At 33.2% G+C, this 19,597-nt stretch overlaps 1 protein-coding gene across 1 annotated transcript in view; it reads left to right on the plus strand.

Moving 5' to 3' along the window:
• The first annotated feature begins 242 nt into the window (after nt 1-242).
• The window catches only part of LOC114329456 (facilitated trehalose transporter Tret1-like), a 120,675-nt gene continuing 101,320 nt past the window's right edge, over nt 243-19,597 (plus strand). The window contains exon 1 of the mRNA XM_028278566.2: nt 243-357. Within this exon, the coding sequence (XP_028134367.2) occupies nt 350-357 (8 nt within the window). The 5' untranslated portion in view covers nt 243-349. The remainder of the gene's footprint in view (nt 358-19,597) is intronic.

Consider the following 19,597-nt stretch of genomic DNA (forward strand, 5'->3'; position numbering starts at 1 on the left):
GGTTAAGCTATGGCCCATTCTTTAACAAACACCCTGTATGTTGTATCTGATTGTCTGTGTGTTCCCCGCCAATAATCCTTAGTGGTTGATGCGGTTTTATTTGTATAAAAATAAATAAATAAAATTATACCTTTCAAATATACCTCGTATAAACGCGCGTTTATCTTATGACGAAAAGGTGAAAGAATGGAATCAAGTACTGTTTAATTATTTTGTAACTTAGCATCATTCACGATGAAAGTAAAGGAGAGAGCTGTCTGTGGCCGAACAAGAAATTTATTAGATAATAAAAACGTAACTATAACGTTAAAATATTTAAGTAGTTCCTGCTTTAAAATTTGATGTTAACATGACAGGGTAAGTTATTGAAAAATTTAGTTTATATATTTATAATTTTGTTGGAAAAAATATTTGTTTTAAAACTGATTTAAAACTATTTGAAAATAAAAGTTATAAAATAATATTGAACAAACATTTGTACCTAATCGATCTACACTATTTTGTGACGTCTAAGCAGCATTCAATTTTAAATAATCATTTATGTTGATTTTATTAAGTGCAGCAATCCATTTAGCTATAAGAATTTGTTGTGGGGTATGTGTATAATGTTTTTGAGCATTAAATATATACATTTTTTTAATGTCACAAGTTTTTTGCGATGATTTAATTTTATTGAAGATATAAATTATTTAACAGCATGTAAGTACCTATACTAAATTCACAATCAAGATGCAGTAGAAAAAAACAAACCAAGGCACTTCAATGTTACTAGGAGCACACTCGAATCATGATTTACAATGTCTAAACTTTGTAAATCATGATTTGAGATTTATACAATGTATATACATTGAAAATCACAATTTGGGAGTGCTCCTCGTAACATTGAAGTGTCTTAGTTTGTTTATTTCTACTGCACCTTGATTGTAAATTTAGTATAAACATGTCAATTTTAAAAGTTATTTGTTTAACCTTCAGATATGTCTTCCTTTAAGATTTGATCTCTTTTTAAATCTACGATCAAGATTTATTGGCGCCGTATGATTCTGCATTTCCTAAAATTCAGTACTTCATGATTTCTCTGTATCAAACGATTAGCTATTGTTATCTCTCTGCCAATCATCTGTTATTTTCCAACTGCTCATATCCATAACAATTAGTGTTGCCCAAAATCGGTCTTGGTCTTGCAGTCTTGGTCTTGTTCTTGCGTTTTCGCAAGACCAAGACCAAGACCAAGACCGCCTAATTTTAGCAAGACCAAGACCAAGACTTACCGTGCAAGACTTGAGCAAGAACAAGACTAAGCCGGCGAGACCCTTGCGTCTTGCAGTTAGAACTGTGGGTCGTTTTAGGAAGTATATAAGTTCGGCTATATTCTTAGATACTCTAAGAGAAACAAAAAAATTGTAACAAAAATTTTGAAAGCTGGACTTATGCACATTACGAACAATACCATAAGCATACATAGCGAATCAAAATATCTACTAAATGAAAACTCGACACATTTGACATGTCCTCAGAGGTCATTATTATTATGTAAAATCAAAATATTTTAGTATATTTTTCTCAGCAGCCGACTTCTTTGCTCTGAAATTAATTGTCCTGGTTTTGATATCTTTATATCAAACTATTGGTCCTTGGTCTTCTAATCATATTCATATAACACAACATTCCTGCGTTGCGACGCCTAGAGTAATATCGAATATCGTTTCCAAACTTTTTAAAAATATTTTAAAATGTTATTTAAAAAAAAATATAAATTTACTTAAATAATTTTTTTCAATATTAGTTTTCTAGGAATCTAAACACCAGAAATTTTATCAGTATACATTATTATAGTAAGACTATTATGTATTGTTTTTGCTGACTGTGTCCTGTGTTATGAGGTCACTCGCCTAAACAAAATTTGCCGAAACAGCGCGGGTATTATATTAAGTATCATAACCAGAAAAAGTATAGAGATAATGCCGGATATCGTGAACATAATACCGAAATATTATTTTAACGATATACAATTCTTCAAGAAATTAACGCACCACCTTAAAAACGGGTCATTTTTAATGTCTCAAATTTTCTAAACCTGTTGTCCAATTTAAGTGATTTCTTTTAATATTTCGTCTTATTCTTTATAACTATCGCAGTAATAAAATATATTGTTTCTAGACAGGTCAATTATTGTCAATGTATACCGGGCGTACCAATCAGACTGTGTTTTTTCTCACTCTGTGGAATATTCTAGCATTATGCTAACTTATTATTCTAGCATGCAATAGCGTACTGAAATTAAAGCCCAACTATAGCCTCACATTTTCTTAACATTATGTTTTTTTATTCATTCACTTATATTGGGTAATAAAAAAGTTATGTACTTTTTTAATTAGCCGTGTTTTTCATCAATACAGAATGTTTTTAAATAAGTATGGCAAACTTTAATGGGTAATTCTGCACAAAAAAGTAATGACAGTTTGCTTCATAAACGTTTACTTTATAAATGCTTTGTTTACCAAATAGGGGGGGGGGGTTGAAATTTTTCTTACAAACTGACGATTTATTTATTGCTCTAAAACGGGTTGAGATATGCAAATTGAAATTTTGTGGGCTTTAAGGGGTAGTTTTAACTTTAGTTAGTTAGAACATAGGCAGGGATCACTTAGATCATGGGTTCAAACCCCACCCGGTGTCAGTTGTTAAGATATTTATTAATTTGGCTAGTCTTTAATATGGCTATGATATTCAAGCTTAAAATGTACCTTTCTGTTGCGTTGTTCTAAGATATGCAATAGACTAATGGGCAACTGCGAAACTTACAAGACTCTTGCTGCAAGACCAAGACCAAGACCAAGACCGGGGGCGCAATGCCAAGACCAAGACCAGGTGTACTTTTGCAAGGCCAAGACCAAGACTGTATAAGTCTCGTCTTGGTCTTGCATTTGGGCAACACTAATAATAATTCTCCTGACTCTGGGCCATGAAGCCTTCGTATATTCTTGGTGTCGGCTTGTTACCATCTTAAGTCACGCCTTGGTGCATTTAAGGAATCATCGTTTGCATCTCCTTTTTTTTGCTTTTATGGCTTTTCTGCCCTCCGATACTTACGTTTTTCAAAATATTCAAATAAAGTTATGGATTTGCAATCCCAAAATACAATGAACATAAGCTTTCCGACATAATTGAGTAAGTATTGTCCACTTTGGAGCACTTTTTCCGGTTTGACGGGTTTCTGAAACAAACGATTCAATTGAAGGGAGAGACATTATGCCTTATTGAAACTTGCTGCTAATGGCACACTCTCACCCCCCGTACCATACCTTAAATGTTTTTTTCTACAACCGTGTTAAAAATGCAATTTTTAGCACTCTATACGAGCGTTAAAAATGCTACTTTATAGTCCATTAAAATACATTTTTTAGGTCGTACCTTGCATTTGTTAGAGGAGTCAATTTTATTTCTTTAATATGTAGGGGGGATCAATAGAAGCGTAAGTTCAAGTTTTTGGGGTCGCCACCCTTGTAACCCGGCCGTCATCTTGGAAATGGGTAGCAAAGGGGTCTCGCTAAATCTCGTGAACTACGAACCCTACAGAAAATCTAATTAAACATAAAATGTAGCAAATTAAATTTTATACAATTTTATTTCTATTACTTTTTATCGCCAAGGGACCAACAAAAAAGATATAAACAAGAATATGTAAAAAAAATTTAACTAGTTTCTTTTGGAAGTTATAACTTTTTTTCAGTTCATTTTAAAATAAAATAACATAGGTAATAGTAATTTTGTAGAGGGTTTTTCAGCAAACAATTTCCACTATAAAGTTGTTTAATTCTAGTTATTTATATAGGTTTTACAGCGCTCCAAACTTGACCAGATTCTCGAATGCTCATAATGATACACTAAAAAAGAAAGTTAGGCTTACTTTTCTATCTATACATATTTTTTATTCATACAGTTTGTTATGATTTTAACATTCCTATGCTATTATTAATCTGTTTTTGACCTTTCTCCCCACTATAAAACTTATAACCCTAAGCATATATAGAAAAGGCCCAAGAAGTTGTTTGAGGACAAATTCGCCGGTTCAGAAGAAGAATGACTCAACCGGAAAATGAAAAATTCTTAAGAAGAACAAAAACCGAATTATTGATATCAAAATCATAAAGTATGATCAAAATTAGCCATTCACCACACCGTGGTCAGGATCTCGAGATATAAGCGTTTTTTGGGGTGTGCCGCTTGTCTATGAAGTAACATAACTTTCTTCCTATTGTATATTTTGACTTAAAATTTTACAAAAGACTTTTTCATGAATTATATTTTATTATTAATTATTTATATGGGAAATAAGGCACAATTAAAATGAAAAAAATAATTTTATTAACGTATTTTGTATTTTGACAACGGCACCCGATTTGGGCGTCGAAACGTCAATAAAATTATTTTTTTCATTTTAATTGTGGCTTATTTCCCATATAAATAATTAATCATAAAAATGCCACAAGGAAATAGCTTCAGAACAACATTATATTTTATTGTTGTGTTGGTTAAAATTATAAACTAAAAAGTTTGTCACTAAACTTTTTTAAGTAAATATGAAACTAACGAAAAATGATGACAAAATGTTTAAAAATTAACAACTCCTTTTTTAATACGTTTAAACATTTTAAACAAATTTCTTTTTTATCTATATACTTCAAAGATGACACAGTAAAATTTTCAAAAGGAAATATTTAGAGCGACCAAAGATACAGCGAGGTAAATTTGAAAAATCATCATAATTTATTTTCGGCATTTTTGTATAAAAATTGATTTTTGAACATGTTCCACCAAATTTATATAAAAATAAACTTCATATTCGGATTCAGCGACCTCAAAAACATAAAAATAGACCAAAACTGGTCATACACCTTAAATTTGATTTTCGTGGTCGGCATAACGATTGCTGCCGCTCGACTAAAAATATAGATAGAAAAGTATTTTTTTTTATTGTATTCATATGAGAATTCGAGAATCTGGTCAAGATTGGAGCGCTGTAAAACCTAGATAATAAATAAAATTAAACAACTTTATAATGAAAATTGTTCACTGAAAAATCCTCTACAAAATCGCTATGATGGTATTTTATTGTGAAATGAAAGGAAAAAAAGTTATAACCTCCAAAAGGAATCTTCTTACAAAATTTTCTCATATTTTTGTTTATAACTTTTTTGTTGGTTACTTGACGATAACAAGTAAAAAATATAAAATTGTAGAAAATTTAATTTGCTACATTTTATATGTAATTAAATTTTCTGTAGGATTGCTAGTTTAGGAGATACAGCGCGAAAGCGTTTTGCACCGCTTTTTTCAATATGGTGGCCGGGGGACAAGGGTGGTGACCCCAAAATCTTGAACTTAAGCTTCTACACCCCTACACATTAAAAAAATAAAATTGACTCCTCTAAGAAATGCAACCCTAAATGTAACATTTCAATGGACTATTAAGGCACTAGTGCTTTAAAAATTTTATGGCACTGCAGTTCGTATTGACCGTATAGGAAATTTTGATGTAATGTCAAAAAAATATAAAAATGGAATGTCAGCCAAGTTCAAGTAAAAGTTTTTGTAGATATTGTCCTGTAATTACGTGTGTAGAAAAAATATTGTATGATATTCGTGTTAAAAAGTACATTTTTAAGGCACTCATGTGAATTGCAGAACTCGCTCCGCTCATTCTGCAAACTTTCACATGCGTGCCTTAAACGTGTACTTTTAACACTTATATCATAAATAACTATTAAATTACTTCCACCTTTTTTATTTGATATTTGGATTCTCCTCTTTGTACTGATTTCAAAAATGTATGAAGCTTAAAAAACACATGATGCTTATAGTGATTACTTTATGAGAAACATAAATACAAAAGCAAGAAAACTGGATTGGAAAAAAATTATTTTTTTAATAATTTTATTACAAACATTTAGAATGAATATTTCACTACCAAAAATTTTTATAATAAAACTGTTCAAAATGACTGCCATTCACCTCCATACAATAGTATATAGCTAATAAATGGCAGATATGTCGAACAATAAATTATTATTGTACATATACATTTTTGGTAGTGAAATGTTTATTTTAAATGTTTGTAATAAAATTGTTAAAAAAATAATATTTTTTTCAATCCGGTTTTCTTGCTTTTGTATTTATTTTGTTCATTAACTAATCACTACAGGCATCATGTGTTATACTCTTTTGAAATCAGTACAACGAGAAGAATCCAAAGATCAAATAAAAAAAGGTGGTACAGTCGAACCCGCTTATTGGAATAGCCTTCTTGCCAAGCAAACGTATTCCTATACCCGGGATATTCTAATAACCGATCATTATTGGCTAGTAAAATTGTTTCGGGACCTCAAATTTCTATTCCTTATACATATGTTTGCTTTCTTTATTTATAGAGGGTGGGCCAAAGAAAGCAGTCTACCTCGATATTTGGCAGTAGTTATTAGATTTTAAGGAAATGCCGAAACTGGTCAATTTTTATTTTTAAATTACAATTTTTTTATATAGATTTCATACTAGTGACGTCATCCATCTGGGCGTGAAGTGCACTTGTATGTTTTTGTTATTTGTGATTTTTTTTTAGGAAAAAAAGGGCAAGTTTGAGCCTAGCAAGTTTTCAGCTTACGCCCCTTGGACTTGGCGCCCGGGTGCCTCGCACCCCTTGCACCCCCGGGTTAAGACGGCCCTGAATACACCATATGTATGATTTTCAATAGTTAACTAAATTATTAGGCCACGCATGTTTTAGTATAATAACAAATTGCTTTAATATGATATACAGAGTGATAAAAATATTGTTCAATATCGGATATGAAAAATTGAATATTTGAAATTAAACACTGGGTCACCTCTTTCGAAAGTTGTTCGGTAGCTTGCATGTTTAGTCTGAGTTGAGTCGGGCTTTGACTTTATCACTTTTGAGCTTTAAACTTTTACGAGCAAATCGTAGACTTTTTCTAATAGGGATGAACGTTCTTCTTCGCAGGGAGGCAATCTTCCGAAAATAAGATATTGAGGAAGCTTAATTTCTCTCCCGGTGATCATCATTAATGGAGAATAACTAGTTGCTTCATGTTCGGAACTTCTGTAGGTTAACAGGAATAGAGAAACTAAAGTATCCCAATCTTATTGATTATCAGTAATAAACATGGAAATATATTGACTAATAGTTCTATTGTATCTTTCGACCATTCCGTTTGATTGCGGATGGAGCGGCGTAGTGCGAGTTTTCTTAGTACCCAGGATTTTCATTAATTCTCGCCATCATTCTGATTCAAAGTTTCGTCCTTTATCAGAATGCAGCTCTAAAAGAACTCCAGGTCTTGATACTACGTGTGTTATTTCAGGCCGTTTTGAAAAATAGTCCATTGTAACAATTAAGTACTTGTTTCAAAAGGCTTTCCGTGTGCCATTTTACCAAAACTTCTTGTGCTAGGGTCTTTTCTACCGTTACACAAATCTCATTTCTTACACCAATCATCTACATATCGACGACAATTTATCCAATAAAATATGTCTCCAAATCTGGCAGGCGTTCTTTTTACTCCAAACTGTCCTCCAGACAGGCTGCTATGAAGTTCTTGGAACACATTTCTAATGTGTGATTTTGGCAGTACCACTTTGTTACGGTTTCACTAAATAAATAATAATTACTTACTACTATTTTTTTAAAACTTTATTTTATTCCACAGTTAAATATAAAAATATAACCAATCAATTAAAATTGTTCTTCTAAATCCTGTTCTTCCATGGTTAAGCACCTAAAACAAAATAATAGTTCGTTATTATGGTAATATTTTATCTTATCTCATTAAATAAGAGATAATAATAATATATACTAATAATTTATCTAGTTACCAATTTAATATTTAGTAGTAAACTGGTAAATTGTCTCACATAGGTTAGAAACCACGTAGGTGTAGGCCATTTTTGAGAAGAAGAATTAACTACTCCCTCTCAAATCTAGACATTTCTCGCGCCACTTCTATTCCCAAAAAAATAGGAAGCTGATCATTTTGCACGTTGTGCTAGCGAATTTTAGCGGATCTTTGATAGCTTTCTAGGGTCTCGAGTTAGACAATATTGTATTATCTTAAAGGATAAAGAAATCAACTGTTGTTGGATTTGTAGTCTACTCGAAATTACCACTAATAAGGCCATACTACACCTCTGGTCTTTTTATCTTTGTCTTCCTTCTACTTTTATGCTCCAACTTGTACATACTGCAGCTTCATGAACCACAATTAAATAATTAAACATAGCCTGGGAGACGTAAAATCGAACTATTCATACCAGTCCAGGGTATTTACTATATAGGCTGAACAACAAGGAGTCCAACAAGTCACTACATTACCAACAACCAAGTAAGCTCTGTCCATTTTCCTGCGCCAAACAGAAGTACATACAATGCGACAAGCGAGTGGTGGCGGTTGACCTTCTCGTATTCTGCATTTGTCGCTGTGTATTTTCGCTCAAGGTCACGCGCCAGCACTGGCTTGTCGGCTTGTAACTAAAACCAAAATAAAGATTCACCAATACAGGAATACACTTATCAAAGATAAATATATTAATATATAAATAAATTGTCATTCTAATACTTACTGTGTAAACAAACGTATCGATACGATTTGGGCATTCTATCAGTTCTTGTTTTCTTATACTGCATATATATTTATCATATTTAACAACATTCACAATAATTAAAGTTATATTCTCGCTGGTATTAGGATTATCTCTCGCTGTATATGCATCGTAACATCCATCCTCTTAATTTAATAAATTTTAACCTATCACAGTCCTAAATGTTTGTTTTATTTTGTTTTATTCGAGCTAGCTGGTAAATAAACAAGCAAACAACTTTTCAGAACCCATATCGCTACCAGTTCTGCCTATCAGAACAAGCGGGTAGCAAAAAGTGGCCCCCAACGTGTATGTATAGGTCTGTGATAGAATAAAATAGAACGTTGGTAATGCAAATTAAAAATCGTTGGAAATAAAATTGGATCATTATTTATATTATAGATAAAACATTTGTGTTTTACTATATTACCTCTAATTCTTTAATTTTTTTACTTAGTATTAGTACATTTTTAATAAGTATTGGTATTGCTTTATTGTTTTTTCAAGCGAGTACATAATTGCATATTTATAGCTAAATATTTTAAGGTTACTTGATATTAAGGGTACTTGGTATTCAGATTTATTTAATTTGGTTAATAATTAAGTTTTTATTTTTTTCTTTTTTGGAAGGAGTGGGGATTTGGTAAGTCTAGTGGTAAATATTACTGTATATATAATATTTTTTTGTGTGTATATTTTTTTCTTCTCATTTATAATTTTAAAAATGGAAGTTAACCGATTACTTGGAACCGAACTAACTTATGAGTTATATATTCGGGGTATTCCAGTTCCTGATAAAGTATCGGAGAAGAGAGCATCTTTAAGAGATGCATTGAAAAGAGAAAAAGAAAATTTGGGATCTGTTGAGGTAAAGGTAATACTCGATTGCACTGAAGAAATGAAAATATGTATGGCAAAATATAAAGAACTAGAAGAAGCGATTGAATTAATTGATCCAGAGAACGTAGAAAACGATTTTAGGAGAATCTACAGCCGTTTATTACATTTAACACAGAGACTGGACAGGATTCAAGGAAGAAATTCTGAAGAAGAAAAGGAACGGTTAGCACTACTTGGAAAAGTCAATAATTTGTATATGGCCCTTAATGTAGCTTATGAGACTTGTACGTCGTCAGCGGTTACAAAATCAAATGACGTACCCAATAATCCACCAGTTATAGAAAATGAACAACATATTTCATTAATCGATATGCCAAATCTAGAGCTAACGTCCTCAAACAATTTGAGTAGAAGAGAAGTTGGAAGAAACAGCTCTCATGTTACTTTTCATCCAGATCTAGTTGATTTAACTTTACCTACTGAAGATTTTTCTAGAAGAGCTTTGCCAACATATTCTACAAGAACAATGGATCTTGGTGACAATTTTCCTACGTCACTTGATAACCAGTTTAGAAATTTAGCGGTCTCACCTATCAAAAATAATTATCAACAAAATTACGGTTTCAACGACAGAGATGTTCCTTTTATTGACGTAGCTCGATGGAATATTCGGTACAATGGGCGTACGAGCATCAACGACTTTTTGGAAAGGATTGAAGAAATTCGTATTTCTCGAGGAGTTTCAAAAGACCAATTACTTCGTCGCTTGCCTGAAATAATGTCTCAGGATGCACTCTTGTAGTATAGGACGCAGTCATTTTCTTCATGGGATGACTTCGTAAATAAATCACGTGAAGCCTTTCTTCCTTATGATTATGAGTTTAGTCTTTGGGATGAGTTACGTCGAAGAACTCAAGGGTCACAAGAGAAAGTACTTACGTTCATCACCGCAATGGAAAATTTATTTCGGAAACTGGACAATCCACCTTCAGAGATAGAGCGAGTCACTCTTATTAGGAGAAATTTACTGCCCTATATACAAAAACAACTGGCTTTGCAACATATAACTTCGACCCAAGAGCTTTTACGTTTGAGTAGAATGGTTGAAGAGGCAGAAAACCGATCTCAAAAATTCATTCCACCTCCTACATGTTATAGAAGTCTTTTGGAACCAGAGCTGGCATATAAAAAGCCTTCAGGCTCTCAGGCTTATCAACAGCCTACGGTGGCAGCTGTTAACTCTCTACCTGCTGATCCAACAGATGTAACTCTGAAGCTATTTCCTTGTGGCATTTTTATGATTAATTATTTATATGGGAAATAAGCCACAATTAAAATGAAAAAAATAATTTTATTAACGTTTCGACGCCCAAATCGGGTGCCGTTGTCAATTTTATGACGGATATTCTTGAGTTGGGGTTAATTTCATGTAATCGAATGAACTATCTTTCAGTAAGTCGTCCCAGAAACGCAACTCATAAATATTGGCAATATCATTTTAAAGTCTTCTACTTTAAAATGTATAATATATGTCTGAATTGCCAATATAAATGAGTGAGATTAAATAAATTATTAGAAGAATTTTTTTGCTTAGCAACAACACTTTAGTTTATTTTAGTAATATTTTGTATTTTGACAACGGCACCCGATTTGGGCGTCGAAACGTTAATAAAATTATTTTTTTCATTTTAATTGTGGCTTATTTCCCATATAAATAATTAATCAACAGATGTAACGTCCATAACAGCTGTGGAAACTCAGAAGCCCTCTACTTGTTGGAATTGTGGCAGCTCAGCTCATAAATTTCGCCAATGTCCAGAACCTCGCACTAAGAAGTTTTGTTACAATTGCGGAGAACTAAATGTAACGATAGGAAGTTGCACTAAATGTACAAAAAAACTTGAAACGGAGTCGTCAGTAGGCCGTCTGGACGATTTTTCTGTAACATCGGCCGAGCAACAACAACGCGTACTGTTAGATTTTGTGATGGCGCATGCCAAGAATGATTCGCGACCGTATTTGGAAGTTAAAATATATGGCTTTAAATTATTGGGATTGTTGTATTCTGGAGCCACTAATACGATTTTAGGCGGTCCAGGTTGGGATTTATTGAAATCCTCTACCGAACTTAAACCCAGTATTCAACCCTCTTAATTATTTATATGGGAAATAAGCCACAATTAAAATGAAAAAAATAATTTTATTAACGTTTCGACGCCCAAATCGGGTGCCGTTGTCAAAATACAAAATATTACTAAAATAAACTAAAGTGTTGTTGCTAAGCAAAAAAAAAATTCTTCTAATAATTTATTTAATCTCACTCATTTATATTGGCAATTCAGACATATATTATACATTTTAAAGTAGAAGACTTTAAAATGATATTGCCAATATTTTATGAGTTGCGTTCCTGGGACGACTTACTGAAAGACAGTTCATTCGATTACATGAAATTAACCCCAACTCAAGAATATCCGTCATAAAAAATTATAGCATGTGATATGTCTTTAAAAAGACAACCAAATGCAACGAGAGTAAAATTCTCGCGTTAGAGACTTCATAGTAAATCACAAGGGAAAACCAGGAAAAACCTGTGATACTATCCCGACATCGTAAGTATTTGGTCTTACATTAATTTACTCTCAAAAAGTAATACCAAATTCTGACTTGTAACATGTTTAAATTATAAATATTATTAATAATACTAGCTATATAAGTAATACTAAAATATAAAATATGTACTAGCTCGATATTATTGACTTACTAATCTTGGTATTTTCTTTCTATTGACTTCCTCTTTCAGTATGGGTAACCACATCCTACTGCATTCTACCGAGGAATTTGCGACACAATTGGTTTCATTTAGCATAATTAGAGCCGCTTCTTTGATTTTTCTCTTTTTACTATCTGATTCTTTCAGGACTATACTTGAATCTCTCCACTGAACTCTATGTTCATTATCCCATGCGTGTTGACATATTTGAGATCTCTCAAATTCTCTATTTTTAATATAAGATTGATGTTCACTTATTCTAACGTCTAATGGTCTTGATGTCTCACCTAAATAAAATTGTTCGCATTCACAAGGTATTTTATAAATGCAATTTTTTGTTCTTTCTTGATCATTGTTAGGTTTAGTTTTAGATAGAATAGATCTCAATGTGTTTGTTGTTTTGAATGTTGTTGAAATGTTGAATTTATTTCCTATTGTTTTAAGTTTCTCGGATAGTCCTTTTATATATGGTATTGATATTTTCCTCGTATTATTTCTGGTGAATGTTGTAGGATCCCGTTCTAAGTTGTTCTGTTCCATTCGATCCAATCTTGACAATTCCTTATTTATAAACGATAAAGGATAATCATTTTTTAATAAAACAGATGTTAACAATTGTTTTTCTGCTAAAAAGGAATTTTCGTTAGAACAAGTAATTTTGGCTCTATCATATAAGGATTTAATGATTCCCTTTTTAACGTTGATGTTGTGATTTGACTTGTAATTGAGATATCTGTTGGTGTGTGTTGGTTTTCTATACACTTGAGTCTCATATCCAATATCCTTCTTTGAGATCAAAACATCGAGGAAAGGTAGGCTGTTATTGTATTCCTTTTCCATTGTAAATTTTATTGTCTCTTCTTGATCGTTTATAATATTCAGGAATGTATCCAACAATTCTGATCCATGAGGCCATATTGAAAACACATCATCTACATATCTCCACCATACTGTGGGTTTTAAATTTTGTTTAGAAATAATATTATTTTCGAAATCCTCCATAAATATATTAGCCAATAATGGAGATAAAGAAGAGCCCATTGCTAGACCAAAATTTTGTTTATAGAATTCATTGTTTAGTTGAAAATAGGTATTATGGGTACATAATGTCAATAACTCCATTATAGCTGATACATTTAGTCTTGTCCTAGTTGCCAATGTATTATCATTCTCTAATTTCGTTTTGATTATGTTTAAAGTTTTATCTAATGGTACATTTGTAAATAAACTGTTTATGTCAAAACTTACTAAAATATTATTTGGATTAAATTCAATAGTTGATAATTTGTTTAAAAAATGTTTTGTATTTTTTATAAAAGTGTCATCATTATTAGCAAATGGTTTTAGAATGTTTAATAAGAATTTTGATAGTTCACTACAAGGAAGTGAATGTATTTTGTAGTACCATCAATTCTCCTTGTAGTGAACTATCAAAATTCTTATTAAACATTCTAAAACCATTTGCTAATAATGATGACACTTTTATAAAAAATACAAAACATTTTTTAAACAAATTATCAACTATTGAATTTAATCCAAATAATATTTTAGTAAGTTTTGACATAAACAGTTTATTTACAAATGTACCATTAGATAAAACTTTAAACATAATCAAAACGAAATTAGAGAATGATAATACATTGGCAACTAGGACAAGACTAAATGTATCAGCTATAATGGAGTTATTGACATTATGTACCCATAATACCTATTTTCAACTAAACAATGAATTCTATAAACAAAATTTTGGTCTAGCAATGGGCTCTTCTTTATCTCCATTATTGGCTAATATATTTATCGAGGATTTCGAAAATAATATTATTTCTAAACAAAATTTAAAACCCACAGTATGGTGGAGATATGTAGATGATGTGTTTTCAATATGGCCTCATGGATCAGAATTGTTGGATACATTCCTGAATATTATAAACGATCAAGAAGAGACAATAAAATTTACAATGGAAAAGGAATACAATAACAGCCTACCTTTCCTCGATGTTTTGATCTCAAAGAAGGATATTGGATATGAGACTCAAGTGTATAGAAAACCAACACACACCAACAGATATCTCAATTACAAGTCAAATCACAACATCAACGTTAAAAAGGGAATCATTAAATCCTTATATGATAGAGCCAAAATTACTTGTTCTAACGAAAATTCCTTTTTAGCAGAAAAACAATTGTTAACATCTGTTTTATTAAAAAATGATTATCCTTTATCGTTTATAAATAAGGAATTGTCAAGATTGGATCGAATGGAACAGAACAACTTAGAACGGGATCCTACAACATTCACCAGAAATAATACGAGGAAAATATCAATACCATATATAAAAGGACTATCCGAGAAACTTAAAACAATAGGAAATAAATTCAACATTTCAACAACATTCAAAACAACAAACACATTGAGATCTATTCTATCTAAAACTAAACCTAACAATGATCAAGAAAGAACAAAAAATTGCATTTATAAAATACCTTGTGAATGCGAACAATTTTATTTAGGTGAGACATCAAGACCATTAGACGTTAGAATAAGTGAACATCAATCTTATATTAAAAATAGAGAATTTGAGAGATCTCAAATATGTCAACACGCATGGGATAATGAACATAGAGTTCAGTGGAGAGATTCAAGTATAGTCCTGAAAGAATCAGATAGTAAAAAGAGAAAAATCAAAGAAGCGGCTCTAATTATGCTAAATGAAACCAATTGTGTCGCAAATTCCTCGGTAGAATGCAGTAGGATGTGGTTACCCATACTGAAAGAGGAAGTCAATAGAAAGAAAATACCAAGATTAGTAAGTCAATAATATCGAGCTAGTACATATTTTATATTTTAGTATTACTTATATATCTAGTATTATTAATAATATTTATAATTTAAACATGTTACAAGTCAGAATTTGGTATTACTTTTTGAGAGTAAATTAATGTAAGACCAAATACTTACGATGTCGGGATAGTATCACAGGTTTTTCCTGGTTTTCCCTTGTGATTTACTATGAAGTCTCTAACGCGAGAATTTTACTGTCGTTGCATTTGGTTGTCTTTTTAAAGACATATCACATGCTATAATTTTTTATGACGGATATTCTTGAGTTGGGGTTAATTTCATGTAATCGAATGAACTGTCTTTCAGTAAGTCGTCCCAGGAACGCAACTCATAAAATATTGGCAATATCATTTTAAAGTCTTCTACTTTAAAATGTATAATATATGTCTGAATTGCCAATATAAATGAGTGAGATTAAATAAATTATTAGAAGAATTTTTTTTGCTTAGCAACAACACTTTAGTTTATTTTAGTAATATTTTGTATTTTGACAACGGCACCCGATTTGGGCGTCGAAACGTTAATAAAATTATTTTTTTCATTTTAATTGTGGCTTATTTCCCATATAAATAATTAATCATAAAAATGCCACAAGGAAATAGCTTCAGAACAACTTCAACCCTCTTGCTCTGTCGCAAGTGGAGAAACTTGTAAAATATTAGGTCAAGTCACACTTCCAATTCTGTTACATGACAAACTCAAGTTAATTGATGTTCTGGTTGTGCCTGCGTTGCCACATCTTCTAATTCTCGGAATGGACTTTTGGAGATCTATGCAGATTATTCCGGACTTATTCTCAGGACAATGGTATTTTAAGGATAAGCAGTCGTTGCCATCTGCACAGGTAGCTCTTATATCTTCTGAACACTTAACCGAAGATCAAAAACGAAAATTAAATGCTTTAGTGGATTCTAATTTTGCCTCGATGGAGAAGTCTCTAGGATGTACGGACATGGTATGTCATACTATTAAAACTAGTTCCCCTCCTATAAAACAGAGACATTATCCTCTGTCCCCTCCTTTACAAAGGCAAGTTAATGAAGAACTGGAGAAAATGCTTAAGTACGGCGTCGTAGAACCTTCAACCTCACCATGGGCGTCTCCAATAATTTTAATCAAGAAGAATGATGGATCGTACAGGTTTGTAGTTGACTATAGGCAACTTAACAAAGTGACAGAGCGGGATGCGTACCCCATACCTTTCGTCAGCAGCACTTTAGATAAATTGCGTGACGCACATTATCTCACCACGCTAGATATTAAGTCGGCGTATTGGCAAATTAAGTTGTCTGAAGAATCCAAACCTTTTACCGCGTTTGTGGTCCCAAATCGTGGCCTCTTCCAATTTTGTAGGATGCCAATGGGACTTCACAATGCACCGGCCACATGGCAAAGGTTCATTGATAGAGTGCTTGGAGTGGACTTGGAAAGATATGTGTTCGTTTACCTAGACGATGTGATTATTTGCACTGATAGTTTTGAAAGACACTTAGTAATCCTTCAGGAGGTTTTTAATCGTCTAAGTAAGGCTGGCTTGACTTTGAATCCAGCAAAATGTCATTTTTGCAAGTCAGAACTCAAGTACCTGGGTTATGTGGTTGGGGCAAGTGGGCTCATGGTTGACCCTGCAAAAGTGGAAGCCATTTTAAAGATTACACCACCGAAAAATGCTACTGAAGTGCGTAGGCTGATAGGCTTAGCATCTTGGTACAGGCGCTTTGTGCCTAATTTTTCGACGTTAACTGCTCCTCTTTGCGATCTTCTCAAAAGGAACAAGAAATTTGTTTGGTATTCACCATGTGAGCAATCTTTCAAGACCTTGAAGGAACACTTGGTGTCTGCTCCTATCCTTTCATGTCCCGACTTTGAACGACCCTTTATCGTCCAAACGGACGCCTCTGACTTCGGGCTAGGAGGAATCCTGACCCAAATTGGAAACGATGGTCAAGAAAGGGTAATCTGTTACCTGAGCCGCTCTCTCACTAAAGCAGAAAGAAAATACAGCACCACAGAGAAGGAGTGCTTGGCGGTGCTCTTTGCAGTGGAGAAACTCCTACCTTATTTGGAAGGATCTAAATTTACAGTGATCACCGATCACTATAGCCTGAAAGGGCTCAATAGCATCAAAGACCCTGTCGGTCGTATTGCTAGGTGGGCAGTAAGACTCCAGCAATATGACTTTGACATAGAGCATCGGAAAGGTAAGGATCACGTTGTTCCGGATGTTCTATCTCGTTCCGTTCCGGTTGTTGATGTTGTGGATGTGCCCGTTTCAGAGGCTGTAAGGGATCGTTGGTATAAGGATATGATCCAAAAAGTCGAAGCTAATCCCGCTAAGTATCCCCTTTGGCGAGCTCAAGACCATCAACTCTACAAAAAGGTCGACGTGCCATATCCTGATTTATCGGAAAATGCAGAAGGTTGGCGTATCGTGGTTCCCAAAGAGAAAAGAACTAAAATAATAGCCGCGAACCATGACCCTCCAACAGCTGGTCACTTAGGTATTTTTAAGACTCGATCTCGTATTAGTGCTAACTACTATTGGCCCAAGCTAAAGCAAGACGTTGCTCGATACATTCAGCGTTGTGTTATTTGTCTCAGAACAAATCCTGAACAACGTCCACCGGTTGGACAAATGTTGAGTACTACTCCAACTGTAAGTAGGCCTTGGGACACCCTGAGTATGGATATAGTTGGCCCTCTACCAAAAAGTACTTCTGGGTTCTGTTACATCTTGACAGTTCAAGATATTTTTAGTAAATATTTACTGATGTTTCCTCTTCGAAGAGCTACATCAAATCAAGTGTGCGAAATTTTTGAGGATAGAGTTATTCTCGTTTATGGAGCACCTCGTAAAGTAATTTTGGACAATGGAGTTCAGTTCCGTAGAAACTTGTTAGCTGACCTCTTTGGAAAATATGAAATTTCGCCAGCCCACGTATCAAATTTTCATCCTCAGGCTAACCCAGTCGAGAGAAGCCACAGAGTGATCAAGACCATCTTAACAGGGTATATTTCAGACAATCACCGTTTATGGGATAAACTCCTGCCGAAAGTTGGACACGCCATCCGTTCCTCTTGTCACGAAGCCACCCAACTTACACTTAATTTTGTCATGTTCGGACGAGAAATCAGTATTTCAGGTAAACATCTACCTCCGCTTGCTACTCCTTTTGTAGAGAATTATGATCCGCATATTCGATCTGAGGCACTATTAGAGGTCTAAGAAGATATCCGAACGCGACTAAAGAAGGCTTACGAGAAAGCGAAAACTCGCTACAATCTTCGCAGGAGAGATGAGAAATTTGTGCAAGGTCAATTGGTATGGAAGAAATCGTATGCATTATCAGATGCAACTAAAGGAATAACTGCTAAGTTTCTGCCAAAGTATGAAGGACCCTTTAAAATTTCAAAGGTGGTGTCTCCATGGTCCTATGAACTGGTCGATGACAAAGGATCTCCCAAAGGTACATGGAACGCCAAAGACATAAACCAGACATTCCGCCGGATCCTCCAGATCCTTCCAAAAATGATAATTAGGTTAGGCTGTGTTAAGTAGTTAATTTTTTTGTATTTTACCAGCTAATATTTTTTATAGAAGTCTTTGTGTAACAAAAGGAAAGGGGGTGTTGTTACAGTTTCACTAAATAAATAATAATTACTTACTACTATTTTTATAAAACTTTATTTTATTCCAAAGTTAAATATAAAAATATAACCAATCAATTAAAATTGTTCTTCCAAATCCAGTTCTTCCATGGTTAAGCACCTAAAACAAAATAATAGTTCGTTAGTATGGTAATATTTTATCTTATCTCATTAAATAATAGGTAATAATAATATATACTAATAATTTATCTAGTTACCAATTTAATATTTAGTAGTAAACTGGTAAATTGTCTCACATAGGTTAGAAACCACGTAGGTGTAGGCCATTTTTGAGAAGAAGAATTAACTACTCCCTCTCAAATCTAGACATTTCTCGCGCCACTTCTATTCCCAAAAAAATAGGAAGCTGATCATTTTGCACGTTGTGCTAGCGAATTTTAGCGGATCTTTGATAGCTTTCTAGGGTCTCGAGTTAGACAATATTGTATTATCTTAAAGGATAAAGAAATCAACTGTTGTTGGATTTGTAGTCTACTCGAAATTACCACTAATAAGGCCATACTACACCTCTGGTCTTTTTATCTTTGTCTTCCTTCTACTTTTATGCTCCAACTTGTACATACTGCAGCTTCATGAACCACAATTAAATAATTAAACATAGCCTGGGAGACGTAAAATCGAACTATTCATACCAGTCCAGGGTATTTACTATACAGGCTGAACAACAAGGAGTCCAACAAGTCACTACATTACCAACAACCAAGTAAGCTCTTTCCATTTTCCTGCGCCAAACAGAAGTACATAACTAAAACCAAAATAAAGATTCACCAATACAGGAATACACTTATCAAAGATAAATATATTAATATATAAATAAA

The sequence above is a fragment of the Diabrotica virgifera genome, chromosome 3 (assembly GCF_917563875.1).
Source record: "Diabrotica virgifera virgifera chromosome 3, PGI_DIABVI_V3a".
Taxonomy (NCBI): domain Eukaryota; kingdom Metazoa; phylum Arthropoda; class Insecta; order Coleoptera; family Chrysomelidae; genus Diabrotica; species Diabrotica virgifera.